This window comes from Candoia aspera, chromosome 16 (genome assembly GCF_035149785.1).
Source record: "Candoia aspera isolate rCanAsp1 chromosome 16, rCanAsp1.hap2, whole genome shotgun sequence".
NCBI classification, from domain to species: Eukaryota; Metazoa; Chordata; class Lepidosauria; order Squamata; family Boidae; genus Candoia; species Candoia aspera.
Genome location: NC_086168.1, coordinates 10,742,354 through 10,769,869, shown reverse-complemented (window position 1 = coordinate 10,769,869; position 27,516 = coordinate 10,742,354). Strand labels below are relative to the sequence as shown.

The 27,516-nt window shown below is 49.9% G+C and overlaps 2 protein-coding genes across 5 annotated transcripts; both read right to left on the bottom strand.

Moving 5' to 3' along the window:
- Positions 1-31: 31 nt before the first annotated feature.
- On the bottom strand, positions 32-10,864 carry GLE1 (GLE1 RNA export mediator). Of its 2 annotated transcripts, none has more exons than XM_063316031.1 (16): positions 10,726-10,864; positions 9,683-9,898; positions 9,204-9,329; positions 8,206-8,354; positions 8,051-8,111; positions 7,300-7,554; positions 6,253-6,484; positions 5,414-5,526; positions 4,863-4,932; positions 4,512-4,654; positions 3,720-3,910; positions 3,320-3,449; positions 2,957-3,061; positions 2,702-2,784; positions 1,942-2,005; positions 32-1,261 (listed from the first exon to the last, which is right to left on the bottom strand). In XM_063316031.1, the coding sequence occupies exons 1-16, from the start codon at positions 10,822-10,824 to the stop codon at positions 1,193-1,195; spliced, it is 2,106 nt and encodes a 701-aa protein (XP_063172101.1). In that variant the 5' UTR covers positions 10,825-10,864; the 3' UTR covers positions 32-1,192. The 2 variants fall into 2 exon arrangements, with proteins under 2 accessions (XP_063172101.1, XP_063172102.1); XM_063316032.1 differs by having other exon boundaries at positions 6,253-6,487; positions 9,204-9,320.
- A 1,928-nt stretch (positions 10,865-12,792) lies between these two features.
- On the bottom strand, positions 12,793-26,998 carry ODF2 (outer dense fiber of sperm tails 2). 3 transcript variants are annotated; one of them, XM_063315973.1, is made up of 20 exons: positions 26,742-26,998; positions 26,194-26,275; positions 23,877-24,002; positions 23,208-23,378; positions 22,324-22,490; positions 21,384-21,513; positions 20,916-21,047; positions 20,305-20,379; positions 19,848-19,919; positions 19,600-19,716; positions 18,585-18,770; positions 17,995-18,104; positions 17,463-17,598; positions 16,872-16,982; positions 16,042-16,146; positions 15,409-15,567; positions 14,463-14,563; positions 13,964-14,126; positions 13,500-13,625; positions 12,793-13,095 (listed from the first exon to the last, which is right to left on the bottom strand). In XM_063315973.1, the coding sequence occupies exons 1-20, from the start codon at positions 26,996-26,998 to the stop codon at positions 12,922-12,924; spliced, it is 2,700 nt and encodes an 899-aa protein (XP_063172043.1). In that variant the 3' UTR covers positions 12,793-12,921. The 3 variants fall into 3 exon arrangements, with proteins under 3 accessions (XP_063172043.1, XP_063172041.1, XP_063172042.1); XM_063315971.1 differs by lacking the exons at positions 26,194-26,275; positions 26,742-26,998 and adding an exon at positions 25,101-25,211 and having other exon boundaries at positions 12,794-13,095; XM_063315972.1 differs by lacking the exons at positions 26,194-26,275; positions 26,742-26,998 and having other exon boundaries at positions 12,795-13,095; positions 23,208-23,344; positions 23,877-24,005.
- Positions 26,999-27,516: the final 518 nt, after the last annotated feature.

The following is a 27,516-nucleotide window of genomic DNA, read 5'->3' as shown; positions in this document are numbered from 1 at the left end:
AAACCCAGCAACGCATTAAAAAAAATAAGAAAATGGGCTTAGAAATTCTGAGTCTACTTTGAAAACAGGCATACACGAATATTAAAAACAAGTCACTCAACAAACTCTTTAAAATAAAGCTCCTTCAAGCTTTAATGACATTTGAAGCAGCTTCTTCCAAAGCTGTATTCACAGAATCATCGTGGTAGCAAATTGGCACAACGGTCCAACATTTCGTGCTTGGTCAAGCCGGCACAATTGCTGTCCTCTTACAAATCTCCCCCAGCGATCCAGACCATGCCATGGGAACAGTCTACAGGTTATCAGAATTCCTTTACTGCTTAGCACCAACACATAAAAATATAAATCCCCCTCATTTTAGACAGATCGTTTATAGCAAAAGTGGACGTACCATGGTCCTATAGTTCAAATATGTCATCATGATCGGCTTGGATTGAATGGGGCTTGGATCCGAGATCTAGAAAACCACTGGTTCCAGACTGATTTTAAGCAGTCTCTCTTGATTTTATGAAAATTAAAGCAAACAGCCAGTGGGGATCTCCTCCTTTCCCATTCGACTGTTCTGTTTTGAGAAAAAAAGAACTTCTTTTTTGTTCAACAAACTGCAAAGCTCTTTAAAACCCTTTTTAAAAAAAAAAGGAGGCCACAAATCAATTCATGTTCCTTAAGCATTGCCTGGATGAGCTCAAATGCTTCCACTCTGTCTGCTTTTTAAAATTAAAGACAACCAGCTGTTGTCCTTGCTGCAAAGCACTGCAACACTTTTAATTAAAAATTAGTCTCTCTTCCAGTTCAATGTCAGTGTTTGAGACAGAGATGTGGCTTTTGGGGTGTGTGTTAAACTTCTGAAGTTAATAAACACGGGAGTCCCTCAAGGGCATTGAAGCCAATTTGTTTCTGCGTCTTAGGAGGATGGGTGTGACACAGCAGGAAAACAGAATGACAAACCAGTGTGCATAACCTCCCCTCAGGCTCAAAGATGTGAGTGCAAATAATGGCTTAAAACATTTGATAAAAGATGTTTTTGACAATCCTACAAAGCTGACCAATTGTTTCAGGATTCTGTAGAGTGCAAAAGGTAAAAAAGAAAAAAGAAAAAGAGGTTAATCTGCCTGCAGACTTTTCTATGACGACAAAAACCAGAAAGAAGCCGGCTGTTCTTCCACCTTCCATAAAAGTGCAAGGAATCTGATCATGATCTCCAAAAGGATGGTGGTAAAAATCCTTTTGGCAGAGGAACGTCTTTCTGTTGTAAGCATTCCTGGGAGAGAAGAAAAGGTATTTTAGAGCCAGGACGTTGAGACACTGAGAAGAGATAAATCACCTGATGGGCTACCTGCGGACCGTACGTCATGCACACGCTCACACGTGCGACAATAACGAGGACATGAGAAGCGATTTTGTACTGCTCCCTTTTGTGTTACGGGGAAGCAACGTTTAATGCTAAGGACAGATATTGATTCCGCTGAGACTAACGGCTAGAAAACGTCTTTCTGACTCCTCTGAGCAGATCGGACATTCTCTGCTTTGGGGATGGATGAGAAGTCGGGATCTATGATGAAGGCAGCAAGACATAAATCAGCCTGAGAAGTTGTCTAGAAATAGCAAAGCAGGCGAGGGTGGAGGCCGCAGAAGGCTCCATATGGAGGGTGGGATGGCGGGGGGTGAGGTGATCTGTGGCTACTCTGAAGGCTGCTCCTCCTGTGTTCTTGATGGGCAAGCAAGCCTCACATCCCTCCCACTGGTTGGTAATACACTTAAAAGGAAAGAGACACTGTGATTTGCACGCTCTGGAGCCTCCTACCAGTTGGGGAAGCAGAGAGCTGAGGGCATAAAAGGCCGAAGGACTGGGCAGGCTGAAAGCGAAGGGCAACCAGCCAGATCCAGCACTCCTTATCTTAGCTAAACACTGTCACTGCCGCTTGGAGAGCATCAGGTTACCTCCAAAAACTGCTTGAATCTTGTGAGCGAACCCATTTCCCCAACGCTCGTAATGACTTCAATCCTGGAGAGAAGAAGAGAAGAGCAATTAGGTCTGACCACAATTCAAAGGTTGAACTCGTAACAACACTGTTGGCTCCCTGACTTCCTCTGTCCTCCCCTGGTCTGGCCAATAGTCAGGGCTGAGAAGGACAATCAGCAAAGAGCCCTTGGGACACACAATTCATCCAAGAAGGGATTCTCTCTCGCAGCTTCCTCAGAAGTTCATCAGCGGGGAAGAAACAAAAGAAAGAAAAAATTGTATAACAATCTCTTTCTCACAATCAGAAAGATGGCAAAGGGATAGTTTGTCCCTATTTCAGATTATAGGTAGTCTTCACCTAATGTTCGCAACTGGGACTGGAATTTCGGTTGCTAAGCAAAGCTGTCATTAAGTGAATCTGACCCAATTTTATGACCTCTTTTGCAGTGGCCATTAAGTGAATGACGGGGTTCCCCATTAATTTTGCTTGCCAGAAGCTGGCCAGGAAGGTCAAAAATGGCGATCACATGACCATAGGATGCTGCAGTGGCCATAAATGTGAACTAGTTGCCAAGTGCCCAAATCGTGATCACGTGCCCATGGGGGAACGCTGTGATGGTCGTAAGTGTGAGGACTGGTTGCAAGTTGTTTTGTTCAGCACTGTCATAAGTCCAAACCATCACTAAACAAATGGTTGTTAAGCGAGGACTACCTGTACCTCAAAAATCCCTGCTATACCTGGGAAAATACTCTTCCCGGATAAGGAGAAGCACCTTCCAAAACTGCACCTGATACTGCTTCATGAGAGCGTTCCCACAGACCTGAGAAACAGAAAACAGAAGCATTTCGAGCCATTAGACCAGGAAGAAAGACACAATCTACCTCAAACTGATCCAGGCGGAGCCAACAGAGCAGGGCTAATAGAAAAGCATTGCTGCCTGTGGCCTGGAAGGAAAAGGAAAGACCAACAAGCAGATCAGGAGCGCCACTCACCTCCAGGAAGTCAAACAGAACTGTTGCTGTCACATCTGCCAGAGGCTCCATGTTCAACATCTGCGCCAGCCAGCGCCAGGCGTGGTTTAATCCGTGCGGGTGAGCCTAGTGGGCAAGAGAGGGGTCAGCTCCCTGGATTGCTTCTACGCCCAAAAAAGCCACTCCCCCCCCCCAGGTCTCTGTCCGAAGCAGCCTTAACTGAGATAAGGAGATGTCTGAGCTGACTTGGAGCCTGTTATAAAGGACACAGCCCCCTGCTCACTGCAGGAAGGGTGATATGGCAAGGGGGCTGCCAAAACAGCTAAAGTGTGGAAGGGAAAGGCCCATCTTTTACTGACCAGCAATGGCAGAGGACCCACTTACCCCTTGCTTATCTCGGTAAGGCCACTGAAGCTGGATGATGGCAGCGTAGAGCCGGATCATTCCCGACATCCGTTTCAGAAAGTTATCCTGTGGCTCTACTTTTTCATCTTTCACTTGGTAGCCAAGTGTCCTGAATAACAAAACGTGGAGATTCTTACCAGCATGCCCAGTCAGGGAGATCAGCTGGGGCCCTGGGGTCAAAGCTTAACGTGAACCACAGGACAGCTCTGTCACCTCGACATCCAGCTTTTGACACCAGAACATCTACACCGGATCAGGAGCATCGAAGACCAAATCTCTCCGCAGTTCCCCAACACTTGCATCCCGAATCCCTGGGTGCCAGTTCTTACAGTCTCACGCAGCTTCCCAACTGTCCACTGCCTTCAAGGAATGAAATTACCTCTGATACGCTTCCAGGGAAGTTCCTTCCTTCAGCGCAGGGTAGAAGGGAACCGCGTAAGGACACTTTTTGTGCAACTGAGCCAAGATGAGGGTGCCCACCCTGGGGTGCAGCTCCCAGATGCCAGACGCCACCACAGCAATGGGGAATGCGGCTTCGTGGTGAGAGGCCACTTCTTCCTCGCCTTGTTTCTGAAAAATCCCAAAAAGGATCTTTTGGTCTCCACTCCGTGCTCAAAAGAGAAGGGCCCAGAATCTACTTGCCTGTCATAAATGAGATCTTTTTCGAGGTAACCCAGGGACGGAAACGTCAAAGGACATGGGGCTTGTTCCCACTTGCCATGGGTGCCCCGGGGTATAGGGGTCATTAGCAGACAGTGCTTCCTGCAGGCTAAGGGCCCAGGTTCCATCTCCAGTTGTGAAGTTATTTGACAGCACAGCCTCGTGCCACAGCTATAAGACTGTTCCACCCATCACCGTCACCAAACACGGACTCAACATCATTTGCAAATCCTGGTTTATGGACAGGGCGGTGTAAAAACCCAGCCTGCGCGCATATTTTAATGCCAAGCGCCTGCTAAGTCCTCATCGCGTCTCTTCTTTTTCCAGCCAGAATCCTCCAGATTCCCTTAATTCCCAGACGGCAAGACTCCGTCTATTTATTAAATTATTTCCAGGGCAGCGTAAAAGAAGCCCTTGTGGCAACTGACGATTTAAAACTTTAAACGTGCAGGGTCAAGTTTCAATCTGGGGATGGGAAGATGCAGACTTTTGGCTAGTGCCATGTTCTTACCACAAACTTTTCTGCCAGCTTGAAATAAACGAACTCCAGGCCTTCACGATGCTGAGTGACAGATACTTTGTGGCCTCCGCAGTGCACAAATTTTCCTGAAAGGAGGCTATTAATCTTTTCAAATATCTCTCTCAGTTGGGAACCTGTGAAGGCCAGCAGAAGAAAAAAAAATAGCAACAGGGAAAGCAACTGGGGCATGGAGCCAGAATTATCCGTTTGAAATAAATGATGTTATTAAAGCAAAAGCAAGCACTTGGCAGGTGAAAGTGGTCCTTGGGTGCTATTTCTGACATTAACTGTTATTATTGAGACCAGAAGTCTTCCAAGGAACAATCAGGAGGCACTGCTCACCTGCTATAGTAGAAATCTGGCTAACAGGGATGGTGGCAGCTTTCTGTAATTCCATTTTGATTTTTTTCTCCTGAAGGAGAGAGAAAAGTTCAAAAGCTGAGCTCAGCCCAGTATTCAAAAGTTCAATCCCTGCAGAAGTGTGGTGTGCCTGCACGTTGTTCCTCTTTTAAACCAAATGAGGATCAGCTCTCTCTTATTTACAAACGCAAACACAAAGCTCGTGAAGAAGAGCTTCTTTCGGTTGGAAGCGCTGGGGAGAATTCACGACGGTAGCTTTGCTTTTTAAACGATGGCTATTATTTCTTTCTGGACTACTGAAACTCAGTCTCCATCGCGGGTTATAAAAGAGAAAAGGGGGCAGAAACAAGCAACAGCTGCTCTTCCCACAAGTTCTCGAAACAGCAGTGCTTATACATCACACACCAGACCACACACATCCCAGCCTTGGTGTGTCGGAGCAACCATTTTCTCCCACCCAAACCACTCCAGGGTTAAGGTCAGCTGTCTCTGGCCCTGGGTGCAAATCCCAGCACGCTCTCGGGCATTCATACCTGAGCGTTTTTGCTGTTGGCCAAGCGACTGAAGGAAGCAACACACTGTTCAGATTCTTTCTGCAGCTCCTGGTACCACTGCATGGTCGACCTGTCTGCCTTTACCTGGAGCCCTAGAGAAGAGTTATAGCAAAGGACCATATGGGCACTGGGAACCAGCAACTCCTCTGCTCTCCCTACTAGCAGGTGGAACCCAACAATTGACTTTTGCCAACACAACTAACTCCCACCAGCGGGACAAGGAGATGTTGCTGTAGTTGTGGAGATCTCAGGAGCACAGAAAGAGTAGGGAGCCCGCTGGATTTAATCTGGAAGGACTGAGTTGTCAACACTTCAGTCCCCCAGGACACATAATATATTATTGTTGCTATTTCTTTACCTCCCTGTCCCGTCTTTTCCACGGGATCGTAAGGTGGAGCAGAGTCTCCCCTAGCTATCCCATAATGTTTAAGAGAGGCGTGTGCCTTTTCTCAAAAAAAGAACTGCAGAGGAGCACTGCCGGTCAAAACAACAACAGGGATTGGGAATAAGAGCCACTCTAGCAGGAACGAAGAGTTCCCTGCGACTGAACACTGCCTGTATGAAATGTAAAGCCTGAAGAGGAAATAAAAGCATAGGAAAGATTTGGGGGCGGGGGGGGGAGGAACTACCCTTCGGAGCACATTTCCCAAGCTGACCCTGTCCAGAAGGGCCTGCCAGGAATCTGGGAAAGGGTACTCCGAAAGAAGAATAGTATTTAAGGAAAACGACAGCCGTGGAGAGGATGATGGGAGCTGTAGCGCAACTGGAGGGCAGTGGAAAGGCACGCAGACAGATGTAAGGCTCCTTCGGGATTTTACCTCCAACGAGCTTTCCATGGTCTGAAACCTGGGATTTTGCCAGCTCCCGTTTCTGCAGTTCCTCCGTTTCTTTGGCCTTGGCTGCGGCAATTGCAGCCAAGGCCGCCTCCTCCTCGTGCTGCTTCTTTTCTTCCACGGCAAGAGCAATTACCCGCTGCATGTCTGAAAGCAGCTGGTGCATTTCTAGCAGTTCGCGATCGGCGGAAGCCACATCTCCCTCGGTGGGGAAAGCCTGCTTTTGAAAAAACAGAAGTCAGAGAACGGTTTGGCGTTGACCATTACGCAGAACTTCTGGGCATGATTTGCTGGGCTTCTGGAGGCAAAACAACTTGACCTGCACCTCCAGACTATTCAACTGATCGAAAGCCAATCTTCCTTTGGATTCTGGACTAAACTAAAGGTTTAGGAAACAGCTCCGATAGATTGGATCAGTGTTTCTCAACCTTGGCCACTTGAAGATGTGTGGACTTCAACTCCCAGAATTCCCCAGCCAGCACCTTAAGGGCGAGCTGGTTGCCAAGCACCTGAATTTGTTCCACCGAAGTCAAATTCCTATGGTAAGACATGACCGCGAAGATGTGACGGGTCACGCTGTTAAATGTGAACATCCGTTAGACAACGGATGCCGTATGCGGTCCCTTAATTCTCCCTTTAAATGAGCATGTGCTAGTTAACAGCCGTAGCATTGTTTCCCTTCAATTTGTTTTTTCTCGATTGTATAATTTTAGTAAATAACATTTTTACTTTACTATTATTTTTGATGTTATGTACACATATTGAGGGCTCTTCCGCCAAGTCAAATTCCTTGTATCTCTAATCGTACTTGGCCAATAAAGTATTCTATTCTATTCTAAAATTTTGATCGCAGGACCACAGGGACGCTGCGACAGTTTTAAGTGAGAGGACCGGTCGCAAGTCGCTTTTCAGTGCCGTCGTAACTTTGAATGGTCGCTAAACCAACGGTCGTAAGTCAAGGACTACCTGCATTGGGGGGAGGGTGACCCCAGACACCGAGCGGATTCTCTTGAACCCTGAACGGTTTTTTACCTCACTGGCCATGCGGGCTAAGGCGGACACTTCCCCACAGATCTGATTGCCACGGTTGCTGTACAGCGAGAGGTCAATGGTGGGCAACGCTTTATGCCTAGAACTGAGGCCAATCTGCTGGTTGATCTGCAAAACCTCCTCCTGGATGGCGTAGAGGCGGTGCAGCCGCTCCTGGCTCTCCTCCCGCCGTTGGCGTTCCAGCTCTTCCTGCCGCTGCCGCTCCTGCTCAGCCTCACGCAGCTTCCGGCTTAGGAGCTTGGGAAAGGGAGAAGGAAGTTTCCGTTTGGGAAAAGGGAATGGCAGATAAAAGCGAAGGACTGGCCTCGCCTCCCCCCCAGAGGATGTCGCGCAGCATCGAGGCAGGACAGACGCTCTGGCTGGCCGAGGCCCCGCTGGCCAAGCAAATGGCGTTTTCTCTGAGATCAATACCGGCAGCAGGACCCCCTTTTCATCTCTCGACCCACAACCACACTGTCCGCAGTGGTTAGTTTGGTTCCGCTACACGCACCCATCTCTCCTCTCCTCAATTCTCCCTTCTTTTTCTGCCCTCTTTCTGTCCCTCCCTGCCCCAACTTTCCCACAGCTTAACAATGCCGAGAGAAGAAACAGGGTGGGATGTTGACGGTGTGACCCTCTTCAGATCTGGGCAGATTTGATTGGTGGGGATTTATTAGCTGGTGGCCAAAGGCTGAACCCCAAGACCTTTCTTTTCCTGCCTGACCTGTGCAACTGCCCTGGCTACTTTCCATACTTTAGCTCTGCGCCGGTGTTCCTCCTTCAGCTTCTCCTGCTGCCCCTGAGCTTCTCTGGAGCTGGAATGAAAAAACACACGCCGAGATCAAGGCGAGGTTGGACCGGACAGAGGCTCCATCGCCTTCCCGACAGGAGAGGTTCCCAGATGCTCACCTCTTCTCCATCTCTTGCTGAAGATGCTGGTACTCCTGATGCTGCTTCAGCTCCTTCAGCTCATCGAAACGCTTCAGCAGCTCGCTCGCCTCCTCGGAGGCGGCCTTCACCACCTGCTCCTGCTGCTCCAAGCGTTGCTTCAGATGTTCCTGCAGGAGGGAAAGGAGACTGAGAGAGAGGAATCCCATGCTCTAGCAAAAATCCTAACGCAGGCAGGTGCCTTTGTAATCTGTAATTACCAGCCCTTCTCGTTAGTTACCATGACCTACCATCAGCTAGAAACAAAGAGCGAATGTTAGTGCTTGATTTGGCAGCATTGCACCTAGGTTTTCTATCCATCCAAATACAGGTAGTCCTCAACTTACGACCATTCGTTTAGCAACCGCTCAAAGTTACGACGGTGATGAAAAAAGTGACTTATGACCATCACAGCATCCCTGCGGTCACGTGATCATAATTCGGGTGCTTGGCAACTGGCATCTATTTACGATGGCTGCAGCATTCACATGATCACCATCTGTGACCTTCCCAGCCCGCTTCTGACAAGCAAAGTCAATGGGGGAAGCTGGATTTGCTTAATGACCATGTGATTCCCTTAACAACCGCTGAAAAATGGATATAAAATCGGGTGTGGCTCACTTAACAACCGCCTCACTTAGCAATGGAAATTCCGGTCCCAATTGTGGTTGTAAGTCAAGGACTACCTGTCTAAACTTTATTGGCGATTGGTGATGCCCCCACAAACTTGGGTACGCAGCAATCTACAGAGCATCCTCTCAGCACTGAAATTTCATCTGCTGGTCCATGGAATGGAAGAAGATCCACCTTGTCCTTTCACTCAAGCAGAATGTCCTAGGCCAGTTCTAGTAACAAAATATGAAGGCCTAACCCTAATTATTCCTGGCCATTTTCAAGACAACCATGAATAGTTAAATTAATTTCTACTGCCTCGTTCAATCATACCAGGATTGTCCTTCCAGCCTGCCCTTCGGGCTTACCTTCCCTTTCAACTTCTGGATTTCCTCGTGCAAGCGTATGAGGCCTTCCACTCCTGTGCTTTTTGATAGGGGGGCCGGAAGGAAGGGTTCCTGGCTGCTCGCCGTGGTTCTCCATGTCTCCTTGGCCTGTGTGGAATAGGAAGAGAGAGCAAGTGAGTGGCTGGACTCACAACTAGGTGCTACGAAAACACAGGATTGTTGAGGACAGATGAGGTCTAAGGTCCTCTGATACAGTTTTCCCCAACCTGGTGCCCTTCGGATATATGAGACCACAGCTCCCCAAATTCCTAGCCAGCTTCTGGGAGAATATGGATGGGTGACCTTGGGCCAGTCCCTCTCTCTCAGCCCAACTCAGCTCACAGGGTTGTTGTTGTGGGGAAAACAGGACCAGGAAGGAGCGTTAGGTATGTTCGCCTCCTTGAGTTATTTATAAAAAACAAAATAAAAGCGGGATAAAAACATTACATAAATTAAATTACCTGGACATCAGCTGGGGCTGAGGGAGTGGAGGTCAGCTGATTGGCAGGAGAGGCACCGATCTTCAAGGATAAACCGTGGGAAAGCGTTGCCCCTTCAGGAGTGGAGTTTGCCAAGAGAGAAGAATCTGACTTTGGAGAAGGGGAGGTGATTTTTTCAAGCACCCAGCTTGTGTAGGGAGACAACTTCGGAGGCGTTTTATCCTCTTCCAGAATGCCCTGAAAACAACGAAACGACATAGAGGACAGCAGCGCAGGGTGTAAACGTGCCTTAACCCAGACCTCTCTTGCTGCTCTCCAGGATGTGCAACCTTACAAAACGTAGAGAGTATGGAAGGTGATCTTGACGGAGACTGTTAAACCTTGTTACCAAAGCGACAGCAAAAACAGAATCCGCAATAAACAGAAAATATACAGAGAGGGCTCAAGCAGACACCTCCCTGATTCACGTGAAGGGGAGGGAAGTCCAGCACAATCCGACTTGCAAAATGCTGCGGTTAGAGCCAATCTCCATCCAAGTAAAAAATCTTTTAGACTTTTTAAAAGACCGCCTTTATTATTTTTATAAATTTTAGGCTTTCTACGGGGGGGTTGATTCCTGGGCTGGCCTACCTGGGGGGACTGACCCAACCCGCAGGAAACAGTGGCTCTGCGCGTGTGGATCCCAGGGATTCTAATTAAACAAAACAACAACAACAACAACAATAATTTATATGCATCCGGACTCCCAGCAATTCTGGAGGAAATAATTGGCCCTGTATTCGGGAGGGGGGGTTATGAATAATCCCCTTTAGGGGGAAGGGAAGAAACGGTGTTCTCCTCCCTGCAGCTCACCCCACGTGCTGGACCACCCCGCCCATCATCCCCAGCCAGGACCTCAGCATCCTTCCTCCCCGCAGCGCGGCGCTCTCGAGGCCGGCCCCCCCCCGCTATCAGCCTTCCCCCAGACGGGGGGGGGATCACAACTCCCATCACATTCCCCCCTCCAGGGTGGAGGCGGATGGAAGTTGTAGTCCCCCCCCCGGAGAGCGCACAGCGCCGCGCACCTCCCCGAGCGGGCTCCGGCCGCGGCAGTAGCGCAGCCGCCCTTTGCGGGTGTTGCGCAGGGCCTCCACGGTCTCCATGCGAAGGCGCTCCGCCGGCATCGCGCCGGGAGCCGCTGCCGCCAAGAGCTGCCCCGCGCAACGCTGCGCCCGCCCGCCCTCACGCCACTTCCGTTTCCGGGGAGGGGCGGGGCGCCATAGAGCTACTGCTCTCGTTTCCCCTCGGAGGCGACGGCTCGAACGTAGACTCGCGGCAGGGCAGAGGCGCCCTCGCACCGAGAATTGCGGCTATCGTGGCTTGGGACTCTTCCGAATCCGATCCTCTCTAGGAATATCTAGGCGAGTTAAGGGCCACCCTGGCCACCGTGCCTGGGCAGCCGCAACCGGGCTGAAGTCTATCTCTGCCGAGGAGTTAGCCTGACCCCAAGGTCCCCCTTTGGGGTGAAGCGACGCTGCCCAGGGAAGGGCCGGATAAGAGGCGGCGCAGCCCTCAGCTGCGCAACGGGCGGGGGAAGAGGCTCAGCAGGGACCCTCCCTAAGCTCTTGGGCTTTTTTGTACTTTCAGACTTGCAAGACTGTTAATGCAGCCCGACGGTAAAAGCAGAATTAGCTCATCTGGCCTCCCTGGGAAGGCTGACATCGACAGAGCCTGGAAATGCTCTCCTCTGCGGACGGATCCTCCGCTATCCACACTTAATGCAACTCACAGCATCCAGAGGAAAATGCATCACGGAAAGGCTTTTCCGCCACTCACGGAAAACTCGGAGGCGCGGCCGAGAGAATCAAAGTCAGCAACGCTTAAGAACCTCTCATCGTGGAAAACCCTGTCCAAATTAAAGGTCTGCACCCTAATGGGATTGCTCTCAAGTTCCCATTTACTCTCAATTCAAAGAAAGACTGATGGATATGCTGTACTGTACTCCTAATCTATATTAAAGTATCTTCCATATTCATTTTAACCCGTAATAGGAAAAGGAAAGCTATCAATCAGCACTATCAGCATTTTTTGTTTCAACTGTTGCATTGCTCTATTAATTATGCTACTGCTAAGGTGTTACAGTTAAATTGATGCAGGTGATGCTTTCTGCCCAGGATACAGAGCTGTCTTTTGCGCAAAGGGGTTGGGTTTTTTGTTAGAAAGAGTACACCCACAAATGAGAATAAAAACTAGGATATTTCAGGAAGAGAAAAAAAAAGCTTTATCATGGTACTTTTTCCATTTTAAAAAAGTCACACGTTAATTCAAATATTTAAAAAATTTCAAGTCAAGTTTATGGTCTCACACATAAATATTAAAAATCAAAAATGCTGACTCGGTTGGTTGATTACTTTTACCCCCACCAGCACAACAAAGAACAAAATGTGATAAAGCACACAACTGGGGGTGTGGAAACAGTTATGTTTTACATTCTGTAAACTGGTTTCTTTAGTTCAGTCAGAGAATAAAGCTTGCTCCAAAATCAAACTCTCATGGTTAATAGAGCAAAAGCTAAGATATTATCCAGAACATTTGCAACTTCACCCACTCACCCAGTTGGAGACAAACTGATTAGGGAGATATTTAACAAACAGAATATTATGTGAAAAAATATGTATGTGGCTCTCTAAATGCAGATCCTAGTAATTCTTATGAATAAACCTAAGAGGAAGATAATAATTGTGCCATACAACCAGGATAATTTTACACTTATTCCTCCTGTAGCTGTGGTTCCAAATGTGTAATCACAACATCACTCATATGAAATAAAGTTGGGGGAAGAAATTTTCTCTCTCTCTCTCACTGACACACACGCACAAGGCATCCAGCTCAAGGAAGGAAAGCCCACTGAACTGTTAACAAGTTGACAACCAGATAAAAATCCCACCAGCTCGGCATCCTACAACATGATCTTTGAAATTTGAGGGGACGGTGAATGAGGCACTTAACACAAAACTTTAAGAAGGAGAAAAGTTGACTAAAAGCCGTGCAGGGTATGGCAAATGGTGTAGGAGTCTTGGCAGAGCTGGGGGGCACAAAACGCGCGGGGCCCGTCCCCTCAGCCCCTGTGCAAGAGGCCTCTCTCCTTCCGGCGGTCATCTGAGGAATCCGAGAGACGCAGATTCCAGAACCAGATTATGGCTTTGAGGCTGGTTGCGCGCCCCCTCCCACCAACTGAGCCCCTTGCAAGGAGCTGCTGGGCAAGGAGGGCAAAGGTGCCGCTACGGAGGAGACCGGGGACGAATGGGAGAGCTGGCTAAGATGCTGTCCCCAAAGACGTTGGCGTAGGAAGACTTGAGGAACTGAACGTAGTTTTGCATGCTGCGGTTCATGCTCTCGGACTGCTCGAGCCGATCTTTCAGGTCCTGGAGGCGGCTCTGGTAACGGCGCTCTGCCTGTGTGGAGATGGGGATGGAAAACGAAATGGTCACGGCCTTGATTCCTTTCTTCTGCCCGCGCTGCAGAGTCTCCGTTTCGAAAGTGGATTTCAGAGCGATTCCTGTAACTATCATCTTCCTTGCAAAAGAATCACCTGGACGCCTAGAAGGACTTTGAGAGCCCTCTGCTCCACGATGGTCTGAACTACAGTTCCCACAACCCTCTGCCTATGTTGGCTTTGGTCAACCACAGCCCAAGAGGAGGACACCTTGAAGGCCTCAAGCCGCGGCGACAGGCAAGGAATTTAGCACGGGAACACGCGCAACGGAGGCTACCACTCAACTGCTTTATCTTCCCCACCTAGAAACAGCCTGCCCAGCCTTCCTAACGTGGAGGACATCTATTGTTGTAAGCTACTTACATCATCTTTACTCCGGCGCAGCTGATTCAGCTCTGTCTTTGTCTTGCTCAGCTGCGTTTCCAAATCCAGCATCTTCGACTGGGCTGTCCGTTCTCTCACTGCAGCAAGATCCCGTGTTTGCTCCAGCTACAGGCAGAAAGAAAGCAATTAGGATTCAGCTTCAGCAAGAACAGATTCCTCCCCACCGCTTTCCATCCCAGGAAAAAGGGCAACCTGGTCCCTGCTTAATTATAAGACTTAAGAATTGATCCTGGAGTCGGCGGCTTTCTCTCAAAGGCCAACATTACCATCAAAGGGCGTTGGAAGAATCCAGGCTGAAGAATGCTCCAGAGCTTTCTGGAAGGAAGGAGTGATGGGGTGGAATTATCACCATAGCCTTCTCCTCACAGAACCTTCGCCGTTGGCTCTTCGGGTGACTTGAGGAAGATCCAGCTACGCTACTCAACGTTCAGGGAGGGACCTACCTGCCTCCTCGCGTCATCAATGGCCATCTCCAGCTGGCGTGCCAAGGACCCACACTCCCGGGTCTTCTCCTCTAAACGGAGCTGGGAGTGGTGGATGGACTCTTCCCTCTTCGCAATGATCTGGAGGAATTCAATGTTCTGCCCACTCGTGGCTTCAAGCCTCCTAAAGGGCAACCACAGGTGATCTATGGGTAGCTGTGGCCTTTTGAAACAGAGCTCCAACATGTTACTAGTGGATGATTAACCATTTTTTTTTTCACTTGACTAAACCAAAGAGATGGCCTTGATGGGTTAGGGGGATGTCATCTGATTTTTGATCCCAGTGCTTAGTTAAATGGACCCCAGACACCAAGTGCTGTATTAGAGGAACGTGTTTGTCAAGACCATGGAATGCCTTTTCTAAGAAATGCCAGCTGTGATTTAAAAAAAGAAAGCTTTTGTTTTTAAAAACTAAGTGTCCTCTTTCCCCACCCTCAAATAACACCCCATGCTTCCTCACCTCTCCAGCTCCTCCAGTTTGAGAGTCAACTGCTTATTCTCTTCCTGGGCTGATTGATACTTTTCCCTCGTCAATTCCATCTTGTCCCCCTGAAGCTCAATCTAAAATGAAAAAAAAAAATCATTTTAAAAGAAAAAGAAAAAAGAAAAAAAGAAAAAAAAAGACAATGCAGAGAATTTAGGATATGGATGCTGCCCTTTTGTCCTATCGAAGCCCCCCCCCCTTTACAAACAGACAGTGATCGAGGCAATGAAATGAACTTGAGTGCCAAGCCATAGGAAAAGGTACCAGGCTTTTATAGAAGTGTATCTAATTGGAGTTGAGTGCCAGAATCTGTTTCAGGGCAGGCTGAAGTTCTGGGACACACGGAATAGGAAGAGGAGGAAGCTTTTGATCATGATTATCTTTGTCCCACCGTTAAACAACCATAACTAGCATATCCCCAACGTTCTTGAACGGCAGTGGCTATCTGAAGGAGGATTACAGGGCAGGAAAGCACCCCAGCATCTTCCATTTGACATAGTAAGCCCAGCATTATCTATATATTTATAAACCACTCCACGCTTTTGGGTGGCCTTTTCAGAGACTAGTTTGATTCGGCACAAAAAGGCTTCTCCTCGGCACCGCACCCACGAACTGCCAGCTACCTGCAAGCAAAGCGAAGCACACAGATTGAGGCATTCTGGACGATCAGGACAGGAACACACACACGGGCAAACAGAGAGGGACAATGGCTCAAGGAGCCGACTCTATACACACCCCAGCTTAAAAGGAGACAGCACACAAATCAGACAAAGGCATGCCATGGGTCTGTTTATTCTGCCGTGCAGCTGTTTTAATCATTTCAAAAAGAGACAAGAGACAAAGATTGCACCTTCCTGATGCTAGAAGCTCATTTTGGTCCCCGGCTGGAGGTTCGCGTAGGTGCCTTCTGCCAATCCCTTACCCGCTGACGGAGGTCTGTAATCATGGCGGACAGGTCCATATTTTTCTTCTCATAACTCTTAAGCTGATCCTGACACTCAGCCAGCTTGGTCTCGGTCATTTTCAAGATCTCAGGAAGCTTCTCCAGCTCAGCAACTTGGCTCTGGAACTGTTTGCGAGCCTGGGGGGCAGGGAAGAAGATGGTGGGAGTGAAAGAGGCCCCTTCAAGGAGATCGTCAAGTTGCCAGCCCCCCGGATGTTGCAGGACCCCACATCTAACTAAAATGGGAGTTACAGTCCACTATCTTCTCAAAGTGTCCACGGGCCTGTCCAGCCTAGGACAACGGAAGGAAGGCTAGAAAGAATTTGAGAAGCCAGTTGTTCAGAGAACGGAATGTACCATTTCCTGCGTGATCCCACCTGAGCTACTGCATTACCCCAGTCCAAACGGTTATTTGTCACTTCGCAGTTAGAAGCGTAGTGCCAGCAGCTCTGATTCAAGCAGAACTTTTCACTTCAAACAAGGAAGGCACAACACAACGCAGGCCCCTGTTCTGTTCTTCACAAAAGAGAGGAACTGAACAGGCTGGGAGGGCCGCAAGATACGAAAGCCCCCGATTTGATGCTATGGCTCTAGCTCCAACCAGACACTTGCATTTTCAATCTCCTTGGCCATTTCTTCCTTCAGTGCTTTGTTCTCTTTGTCACAGAGCTCCAATTTCACAGTCACCTCATCGGCTTCCATGCGGGTTTTCACCACCTGCCGGCGAGAAATAAAGTTAAAGACGGAGGAAGGAAAGACCGCGTGTGAAAGGCCACACAGAGCCTTCGGTATCAGTCCGGCCAAAGCTTATCTCAGCACCCCTTTGGGTTAAGGTAGCCCTCTCCAACCTGGAGCCCTCCAACTGTAAATCCGGTAATTCACACCAAGATATTGCTGGGCCAGACAGGACAATGGGTATGGCAGTCCAGCATTCCAGAATGCATCAGGTTTAGAAAAATACTGGCTTTAGTTGTGCCCTTCCCACCACCACCACCTGACACCCAAGTTATGGAAATCCTTGGTGATACTAGAGTAAAACCAGGACTTTTGTGACTTCTGGCTCTGGCTCTGTCTCTTGGCCTGTGGGCTCCCCACACTTCAGCTCCTCCTGCTGTTGGGAACTCCTGGGCATTTTACGAAGCAATGGGGACTGGCTGTGGCTGAAAGCAGGCCAGGAGGAAGCTGTCTTAAAAGGACAAAGAGCTGCTACTTCTGGAAATGGAAGACCGGCACCGAAGATGGGCCAACTTCAGTTTTATCTGATCACACAAGCAGGTTCTAATTGGACGTGGACTCTCAGCCAATTTCCAGAACGAAATGGGCTTATGTGGAATCCAAGAAGACCTAAATAGCAAAGCAAACCCAGTTCCGTCCAAGTCCTGGATCGACAACAAGATGGGAGGAGGAAATGGGCTGGCAAAAGGGACGGTGAAGTCCCGTACCTGATTCTTGTAGGTTTCAATCAGGCCCTCGTAGTTCTTGAGGGATGCCTTCAGTTTCGCCACTTCCTGCTGTGCTTGATTCAGCCGCTCTTCCAGTGGAATCATGCTATTCTGCAGGGACCAGGAAATAACTAGGTTCATTCAGGATAGAGGTTTAAGCAGCTAAGCCAGGGTCTGTTTTAGTCATAGTTTGTTCAATCCTGAAAAGCAGACACAACTCATTCGAGCAATGCCTGGCTGATTTTTAATATTCATTCTGTCAGCCCTCACAGGAACAATCCAGAGCCGCAAACTTGTCTCAGGGTTATGTATGAATTACTTTGTTCTCTCTTTTGAGCAAACTGTGAATAGCTCCTGGGCCAGCTCCAGTGGAACTAAGGGAAGTAGATTAGGGACAGAGCACCAGGGAGAACATCTATCTATCTGGTCACTAAGACTCAGCACCAGCTTGATAGCACATGATCAATCAATGAAAATCAAATTCCACTCTTGCAGAAACTCCCCATTAACTCCAGGGGAGCTGCTCCAGCAGACGCTCTGGCCAGCTCAAAGCCACGCCAGCTGCAGCCACGTGACTGCCCCCCTACTGACCTTCAGCCTCTCGTTCTCCAGCTTGACAGAGGTGCTCTCTGTGACCTGCTTGTGCAGTTTATCCACCAAGGCATCTCGGTCTTCCCGCATTTTGTCTTCCATGGTGTTCTGCTGCTCCAGTAGCTCTGACATTCGGCTGCCGCACAGCAAGGAGAATCGATCATTACCGACAGGGAAGAACGCAGCGGCCTCACCACAACACAGAATTTGTAGCACGTGGAATGCTGCAAGCTTCCACTGTTCAGAGTGGCAGTGCGATGCAACCATCCTGCTTTCTGCGCCAAGCTGCTGCTACCTCTCATTGCTATTTATCTAATAAGATTTACAACCCACTTTTCAGGCTTAAAAAAAAAACACCTACTCCAAGAGTGGGTTATAATTCAGATTCAGTACTCAAATCCCAGCGTACTCAATTCGTGCCTCGTCAAAGCAATGAAGAAGATACGAGCTGCAGACAAAGCACTCACCAAAAGCACAACACTCTGCAGTGCACTCAACACAACTCCCCCGCCACCCGCATGGCCGCTCTCACCTGTTCAACATCACTATCTCCACCTCCAGGTCGCTTTTGTCTTTCACAACTTGGTTGTAACGGGCCCGCCAGGATTCCAAGGTGGACAATGCTTCGGCCACGTAGGCGTCCTACCGAGTGAGGCAAGACACGGGGAAAGACAAGGCTGAGGCTGGAAGCCAGTTATGGCTACGCTAAGCCACTATTAATCTAGGACAGGGAAATTACACCGCGCAGAAAGAGAGCGCGAGTGGAATGAAGAGGCCGAAAGCCAGTGAGCCCCTAAGTGAAGTTTAGTCTTTGGGAAACATCAGAGAGTCCCACCAGGCCAGCAGCCCCTCAGATACCACTGATTAGTGCCAGCTTCAAGCCTCTTAGATACCACCTGAGCACGACTCTCTTCTTTTGGCAAGTCGGCCATCCAGAGAGCTCTTCTGCGGAACAAGTGGGACAACGCTGACGCTCCAAAGCCTGCCCGTTTCTTCTTCCTTTTCCCTACTCTGGATCACATCCCTCCACAAAGCTTAGGGCGGGAATGCCTCGTCTTTCAGATGGCTCAAGGAGGTCACTTCCCAGCCGTGGCCCAACGTCAAGGAGCGCCCAGCCGTCACCTTTTCCGATAACTGGACATTCAGCTGTTCGGCGTACTCCTCACTCCGCTCCGCTCGCTCCTTCTGGGCCTTGATGGCTTTCTTCAGGGCCTCCTTGTCCCGATCTCCCTTGGCCTTCAGCTCCTTCAACTGTTCCATGATGTTCTCTACTTCGGCCTTATGCTGAGCCGCTACCCGCTCCAGATTCTGGGAGGAGAAAGGGAAGGAGGTCAGGACGCCCAAAGGGGTGCTTGGAGCTTCAGGACCCCAAGCCAGAGACAGCAGAAACCCACAAACGCTGCCCAAAGCCCTCCTTTTAACAAGCTAATTGGTGTTTAGCCAAAACAGGAAACAACCACAGAGCTACCAATGTTGCTGTGGTCAGGATGCTCCAAAGCTGTCCCCCCAACAGCAACAGTTTTGTGTCCCCCCCACCCCGCAGCAGAGTTAAGGCCTCTCTGGCAAACACACTTTGAAGGACACAGCTGACACTCCCGAAATAGCAAGGGGGTCAAACGCATGCCCCACACAAGCCGCCATTTCTTGGACAGCCAGGATCCCAGACTTCCGTGAGCATGGCCAAAAGGAAAATCCAGATCTGGGATGTTATTTCTAGGCAGCGATTGGAGCTGGATCCCAATTCAACCACTTCTGAAATAAGATCATCTCATCTTACTGGAAGAGCGCTCTGTTCCTGATCCCAGATGTCCCAGAATTCTGCCCATCGCTCCCCCTGCCCCAAAAGCAGCAATCTATTCAAAGATGGGAGCTGGTCTACACATGCAGCCCCCTGAATGGACCATACCCGTACGCAGAGGATGACTTTTCAACACTCTGCTAAGTTGAAAAGTCTCCCCAAGCGTCAAGCAAGTGAGCGAGCATGCCAGGAAGTTTCAGCACATCTTTGTCCTTATTATTTCAAATAAATACCCAGAGGAGCATTTTAAAAATATACCCTACAGATTGAACTGACACAGTCCAGGGGCCTCCCATATCACCAGGTCCCCTCCGGCCATCAGAAGTACAAGGCCCATACCCGGATCTGGATACCCAGGCGGTGATTCTCGGCTTCCTTATTCCGCAACTGTGCTTGCAGGTGGCCCCTCACGGCTTCCATAGACTTTGAGAGTTCAGATGCCGTCTTGGCTTGATCCTGGGAGGCGAAAATGAAATGTGGGAAACAAAGAACATGTAGAACGCTCCAGTTTTCACAGACATGCACGCACACAAAACCTACTTTGCACCACTTCTCCCCTCTCTATACACCCCATAGGAAAAACATACCTTTTCGGTCTGTATCTGAACCAATAAATCATCAACTTCTTTTTCTTTTTCTTGTAGTTTCTTTATCAATTGCTACAAAACGTGAAAAAGATAAAATTGCAGGCATAAAGGAATAGAACCCCCAAGACAAATATACACAGGAGTGGGCTCAGAAAACTCAGGCCTTAGTATTCAAACCGATACACAGTGGTTCTACAGAGAAAGCAATTGTTGAAAATACAGGTTACATTCCTTTCAAAAGCAGACTAAAAAAATCTACAAATTATTCCTTGCGTGTTTTAAGCAGCAGGTGATTATTTCGATGTAACAGATCAGGTATGGAGGCGGGGGTTCCCCAGGCCTAGAGCACCACCTGCCACTCGCGTTTTAAAACCAAAAAACAGTTATCTGAAGCATTATCAATACGCTGGTAGGAAAACTCACACACATACAGTGAGCCTGGGCATTCTATATTTACCGCCTTCTCTGCATCAGAGTCAGTCAGCCTTTTCATCAGTGTCGCCTGCTGCTCTGACAGCTTTTGAGCATCTTTCTGCACAAGAAGAAGAAACCAGCAAGACTCAGGACAAATAGCAAAGATGACTGAGGGGGGATTATACACAGGCCAGAGAACAGCGGCTCCTTCTCTTGGGCCTTCTAACGTGGAGAAGATTTTACAGGGCTCCTGAAAACTTTTACGCTCACATTTTAGGAGCACTGCCATCTCTTCGTCGTGCCAGCACTTGCAGTGAAGAAGCGCAAATCGGTAATGGCAAAATGTTTCAACCTACACTTCCTCACCGAGAACGTTCCACTCTCAATTAACTGTATGTCTATCCACCACCACAATGCTCCCTGTCAGACTTAGCCACAGTTCTGGGTTCTGTATTTGTTGGGGTATGTGGCTAATATCCTGGAACAGCATTTCTCAACCACGTCGACTTGAAGATGTGTGGACTTCAACTCCCAGAATTCCCCCACCTGGACCCCATTGTTTTGATCAGAAATACCCATTTCACCAAACGGGGAGGCTGGGGCTGCTTGGGACCGAGTGCCTGACAGACCAGAAGCTTCTTAATCCTCGCTCACCTCCCGGCTGTGCTGCTCTCTGAGCAGATCTCGAAGCGTCCGGTTAGTGTCTTCGAAAGTGCTCAGCTTCTGCAGCAACAACTCTTTCTGCCTAGTCAGTGTGCTGATGTCAGAAACGGTCATGTTTTTCTCCTGAGATTCAGGAAAAAGGAGAGAAAAGGAGAGAAACAGGCCGAGCCTATCAGGTTTGCTGCAGGCCTGCTCTTTCACGAGAGGCCACGTGAAGGAGAAGCCATGTCAAAACGCCCTTGTTGAGTCTTCCCCATTCGTGGGCCCACAACCCATTTCGAAGGGTGTCTCTTCTAAGGGCAGCCGCAAATACCGCCATTTGTGCTCTCCAGAGCAACTGTGTGTCCAGACGCAGCCTAAGGGAGCTGGGGAGTCAGGACACCCAAATATGCCCCCCAGGACCGCTGGCTCCTCCACCACAGAGAAACTGCCCCTCCTCACACCCAGCTCTGCACGTACAGTTTTCAGTTTCCCAACCACTTCCTTCAAGGCCTGGATCTGTTTGGCAGCGGCTGCCCCGTCCAGTTCTGCCTCTACCAGCTTAGACATCAAACACTCCTTCTCGTGCAACAGATGCCGCTTCTGGAGGCTGAAAAGGAGAGCAGGTTAATGCTTGGGAGAGGGAGGGAGGGGAGGGGAAGGAGATGGGCCTCAGGACCCCAAAGAAGGAAAGAACAAGCTTTTCCCTCGACAGGCCGGTCTCTAGCAGAAAGGCCCAGCGTGGGCTGGGATTCCCAGGCTGGCTCCCACCCAGATCTCCAATGCCAAAGGCTTGGCACACACAACTCATTGGCCCACCACACAGCAGCAGCCAAGGACTTGCTGTTTCACCCCTTTGCCTTTTAGTAATAATCGTCAGGTTTAAAAACAAAAATACTTCTCAGGGAGTAGGGATTGAGCTGAAGGGTAAACTATGCCCAGAAGGTCCCTCCCACCTTTCAGGAAAGGAGGAAGAAAAAGCTTCCACTGGCTGGGGATTCCAGGAACTCTGAACACAAAACATGTCCCTAAAGTTTTCTTTCTTTGCCATTCTCCCCCCTGCCCCTCAAACACTGTAAGAGCCTGCCTACGCAAACCATGCCACATCATAGAAAAACATCACATTCCGCTGAGTGGGTTTCGGAGTCAGCAAAACACCCAGAGTTTAGGGCGTGAGTAGTGCCCTGCTTGTATACAAAATAAGCAGTATTTTCTACCAAATTAAGACTTAAGGATCTAGACTTCAGCACAGACAAGAGAGGCAAATGGCTGCCCCTCCCCACCTTGACCACCATGACAGACATACAATCACAGCCAAATGGAACTGGCTTATTCCTGTCTAAAACACCTTTTGAGAGAAGCCTGTGCTTAATGTCACTTTCCAACCCCAACGTTACCAAGCCGCCGGGCACTTAATTACATGCTGAGATCTTTCTCCTCCTTCATCCGTTCAATATTGCGTCGGAGGACCGTGTTCTCGTGCTCTGTCTCCACCAGCTCTTGAGTGACCTCGTCCAGCTCGTCCTTCTGCTCTTCGAGAAGACGCTTGGCCACGCATCGCGGCTCCTCCCTCTTCGGCATCTTGCACTGCGGACAAGCGGAACCGAGTCAGTGCATGAGTTTCATCCAGAGCACCCCAGAAGTTGGGAACATCGCTTGAGATCACTGTCAGGAACATGGGAGGAAATTGCAGGATGGGCTCTGGTCTAGTGGACCCCAGTAGGGCATCCCCCCAGCTGTTGAGCCTACAACATCAAACGTTTGAGAAAGCCTCCAACGTTTATTCCTGTGGTGGTGCAGTGTGTGGATGGTCACTGGCACAAACCGAAACCCTCTATTTGATTTATTGGGCAGTCATTAGTGTGTACGTAAGTTGTATAAACAAGAGGACTTCCTAGAATATCCGCATTGAGCAGTTTGCTTTGTATTTTTGGAAAGACGGGCATCAGCAATTTTATTCCTCATTTGTAAAGCAGCAGCTCCAAATAAACAGAGACAAAAACAAACAATGGAGATCCCCTCTTAATTCCTATTAGATTATGCAAGGAAGCCGCCTAGCAGTAATCAAAGAGTTCCATATGTGAAACTTAATTAACTTTTTCATCTTACAGCTTTTCCTCTTTTCTTTCTTCTTCTTCTTCTTCTTCTTCTTCTTTTTTTTTTTTTGCAAAGAACCACTTCATTACATTCCTTTCAAAAGCTCAAAACCACCACCCTGCTTCAGATATCATTCAACCCCGGCCTGTCGGGTGTGTCTGTGTTGGGGGTGGGGGGGCTGATGCAACTCAAACTTAGCTACCCCACCTCATTTTTCAATGTGCCCACGACATTGAGTAAGCTGTCAATCTTCTTCTCGTATTTGTTCATCTTGCAGTGAATGGCGTCCTCCTCGTCGGTTGAAAGATCACTCAAGCGAAGCACTGACAGTAAGTTTTCGGAATCTGGAGGAGTGATTTCCAGGCGATGGGTCGGTCCCTGATTAAGGGTGGCAAGAGCGAAACAAGATAGCGCCCAAACCCCAGAGCAGCCTTCCCCAAATGGCTGCCCTCCAGAAGCGTTGGTGGGGATTTGAAAAGGAAAGTCTGCCAGAGAATATGGGGGGAGCGCAGCCCAAAAGATGGCTCTCCCCATCTCTGTAAGCCCTGCAAAGCACAGGAAGAGCAGTCAGGGGGTGGACAGGCATGGCCTGGTGCAAGCTCAGTTCCTGACCCACAAGCGTTTCTCTTTCCTCCCCATTCTCCACAAGAGAAAGGTAACACCCCATCGCAGGACATATGGTTTCCCTGCTCTATTTGCATTTAAGACTCAGTACCTGAAAGAGATGGAAATGGGGGTTTACAAGTGGTTTACAGGGACACAGTAACGCTGTTCACGCAAGATAGTAATCTGAGAACCCTCTCCAGGACTCCAGCGAGCAACAGGCAGAAGTTGGTGGTGGACCAGGGTCTGGCCCAGCTGCAGAGGTCCACCTACCTCCCACTTGTACGATGACTCTCTGCAAGATGTTTTGCCTGGGGGCATCCAGGGGACTTTAGTTTTTACTCGGACACTGCGGCGCACATTCACGGTATCCCCTTTCATTTTCTGCTTGTGCCTCTGCTGCAGGGAGAGAAGAGGAACTTAAGCCCCTGATCCCCCCACTCCTGACCAGCATCGCGGCAAGACTGTGCAAAGCAGCTGAAGCTCCCCCCTCCCGGAGGCATTCCAAGGAACTGTACCACAGGAAAAGCTTCACATTCTACATCACAGATCAGTCTCAGTAACCACGCTCAGGAAAAAGAAATATAGGTACCGCATAGCTAGGAGAGTATGGGACCAGGCTGACAGGAGCATTAGCCTGGGCTAGCCAAGGTCATTGTGACATCATCCATGTCGCTTGGCCCCTTGTGATGCAAAGCAGGCCTTGGTTACCCTGGGAAGATTAGAGTGGGCCGATTTGGAGCATGGCAGCCGCAAAGAACTACAGTCCTGGCCTCCTCCTACAGAGGCCTGAAGCCGCGGAGGGGGTAAGGCCACCAGCATCTTTGAGGCGATGGCCCTTAATTCTGGGAGCCATAAGTGTGGGCCACACAGTGCCTTCCAAGCAGTGCTGAATGCAGCCAATTCGGTTAATCACAGCTACACAAACCATGACTTAAGACACACACCCCCAGCAACACAGTCTAGGACAGCAAGTGTGGGAAAACACTGACGCCGGAGATTAGAAATAACAGTTTCTTGACAACTTAATCAGCTTTGAACCTCTTAACACGTTGGACTTCTTCTTTTAACAAGACTACTTTTCCCCCTCAGTCCTCCAGGAATTCTCTCCTCACATCCTTGTCGCCTGTTTGGTCAACCCAGCATCAAACCTGCCCTGGGGGGTGGGGTGGGGGCTGCATTTTACTACAGAAGACAGCAAGCCAAGGTTTATCCTCCAGAACTGATTTGGAGCAAAAGAGATACAAATACATTTCTGATCGGGAAAGATGGGCACCCACAGCTACAAACAGGATCCGTGACCCTGCCCCAATTTTATAGGGAAATGGACAATTTCCACGTCTGCAGCAAACAGCGAATCAGCTTCAAGCAGTGGTGGCAGCAGCTGAGCATGTTAAGCCGGCAGCGATACCTAGAAGCAGCAGAAGCAGGCACTGAGCTGTCACTGGGCCTCGGGGGGAGCCGAGCTCCGGAAGGCGGCCAGCTGCACACTCATACCTGGGCTTTTGCAGGTGATGGTGGCTTCTGACCCTTTTTAATATGGACATGGACAGGGGTATTTTCATCCACGTGGACGTGCAAGGGGGGAGTGGTGGAGCGGCTCTTCATGCTTCTTCTCCGACAAGCGGGAAAGGGCATTCAGTGGAATGGAAAAAGAAACCTGTGGATAAGTAGACTGGAAATAACAAAACAGGCCAGCGGCTCTCCCAGAAGGGCACGTGCAACCCCTTCCAGCTTGAAGAGCCATGTCCTCAGGCATACGGAGCAGACCGGTCCTAACCGCCCACGGTCCACAACATCAGCCTGCCGCAGAACGAGATCCCATCAAGGTGTCCCGATGTCATCAAGCAACCGATGAGTGCAACAAGAACGAGCAGCAGAGAATTCCAGCCTTCCCAGGGGGAACTGGTAAGCCTTTGCTTCCAGCTCTCATTGAGCACGGCTCAAGAACGTTATCCAGGTCCTACCTGGCAGCTGATGCTGATTACAGTTGAAACAAGTCCAAATAAACCAGTTGAAATCAATGATGGTGTGCCACTCTGGATGACACCCGAGCTTCCAAGCACCTCCAAATAAAGGAGGGGCATTCCCATCTGGCTAAATTGTGACTTAGGGTTGCATCAGAAGCAGATCACTCTCTCTCTTATGGGCATATTACAACGATGTACACAGTGGAAGTCCAAAACCTTGCTAAATCAGTTCATCCTCAATTTCAGGACACCCACATACTTCATAAAATGCTCAGGAGCACCAACGTGACTCTAGATAAACACTTATTTTGACAGGTTTAACTTGTATCATTTATTCTCATTGCTATTTCAAATGTGTGCTCCTCCCATGGACCTTTGGCAAGGCAAATTCTACCAACCTTTTGTATCCTACTCAATCCAGACACACAACATGTAAATACTTCTCCCTGCATCACTATCACAAAGCTTTCTGGCTACCATCAAACCTACAGCCCCTATGAACAACACAATCTGACCCCATCGTGAAGGAGCCCCGTTTTAAAAAAAAAAATAATAAAAAAAGTTAGTGCTATATTTGAAGTATCAAAAAGGACTTTGCAAGACACGGTGCAGCAACCTACAGATAGCAGAAGCGTATCGCTTCCTTGCGATGAGGCTTTCTGGGTTGTGACAATTATTCCACTCTTGATCGATGGGGACAACCTGGAAGCAGAGGGGAAAAAAAGAAGTTACCACTTTGGAAGGAAACCCAGCAGTTTTCCTGGGCATAGCAAAGACAGAAGCCTTTGATTTGACTGAATGCCTTCCCCGCCCAGCCTGCGGTGTTTTTTGGGGGGAAAAGGTCCAGATCAGAGAACCATCTAGAGCATTCTGGGAGTTGAAGTCCACACATCTTAAAGTTGCTGAGGTTGAGGAACACTGAGGCAGGCAGCCAGTCTGGTGTGATGGTTAAGGTGCTGGCCTAGAAACCAGGAGATGGTGAGTTCTTAGCCTCCCCCCAAAATGAGCGAAGTTCCTCCGGAGCCTCTGGGCGACCGCAGGCTTGGGAAGAGAGCCTCCAGCAGCAGCAGCAGCAGCCCACCCGCCCGCGAGGGGCCGACCCGGACGGCGAAGGGCCGGCTTGGCCCCCGCGGCTTCCCGTCGCTGACCCCCCCCCCCCGCGGCTCACCGTGAGGTCCTGAGGTGGCCCCGGAGCCTCCGCCTCAGCACGTCCTCGAAGCCGTGGATGAGGCGGCGGTAGCTGCTCACGCTACCATGGAGACACGGGAGCCGGGCCGTCGGCGGCCGCGGCCAGAAGCCGCCGCCGCCGCCGCCGCAGCCGCTGCTGTAGCACCGGCAGGACCCCGCCGCGGAACAGCCGCAGCTCCACGACCCGCCGAGCGACTTCCGACTCCGCCTCCGGGACGCCGCCCGCCGCTCCCCCATTGGACGGTTCAAACCCACGCCAACGGCGCCCGCGCGCCCTCGTGACCTCCTCCCGCCGGCCCGCGCCCAGCGCCTGCAGCCCGCCGCCCGGCCCGGCCCTAGTCCCGCCCCCGTTGCCGGGAGACGGCGCGCGCGGCGTCACAAGGCCCGCCCCGCGGACGCCGCGGCCCGGTTGCCAGGGGAACGGCGGGGCGGAGGGGCGAGGACTGGGCCTCCCGGGCTGGCTGGGCTCGCCCCCACCCCCCGCGAGAAGGCCCTTCTGGGCTTGGGGCTGCAGTGCCCATCGTCCCCTGCCACCGCCCTGGCCAAGCGCCCCCTGGGTCAGACCAAGGAGTTCCATGTTTTGCCCCAGCCGCGTTCCACCCCAGACAGGGTTTTAGATTGCTCTCACGGCCTTCGTTCACGCGTGGAGAACAAATTTTGAATGTGCAAGATTAAAAAAAAGTCAGTGGATCTTTGCTTAGAGCAGTGTTTCTCAACCTTGGCGACTTTAAGCCGGGTGGACTTCAACTCCCAGA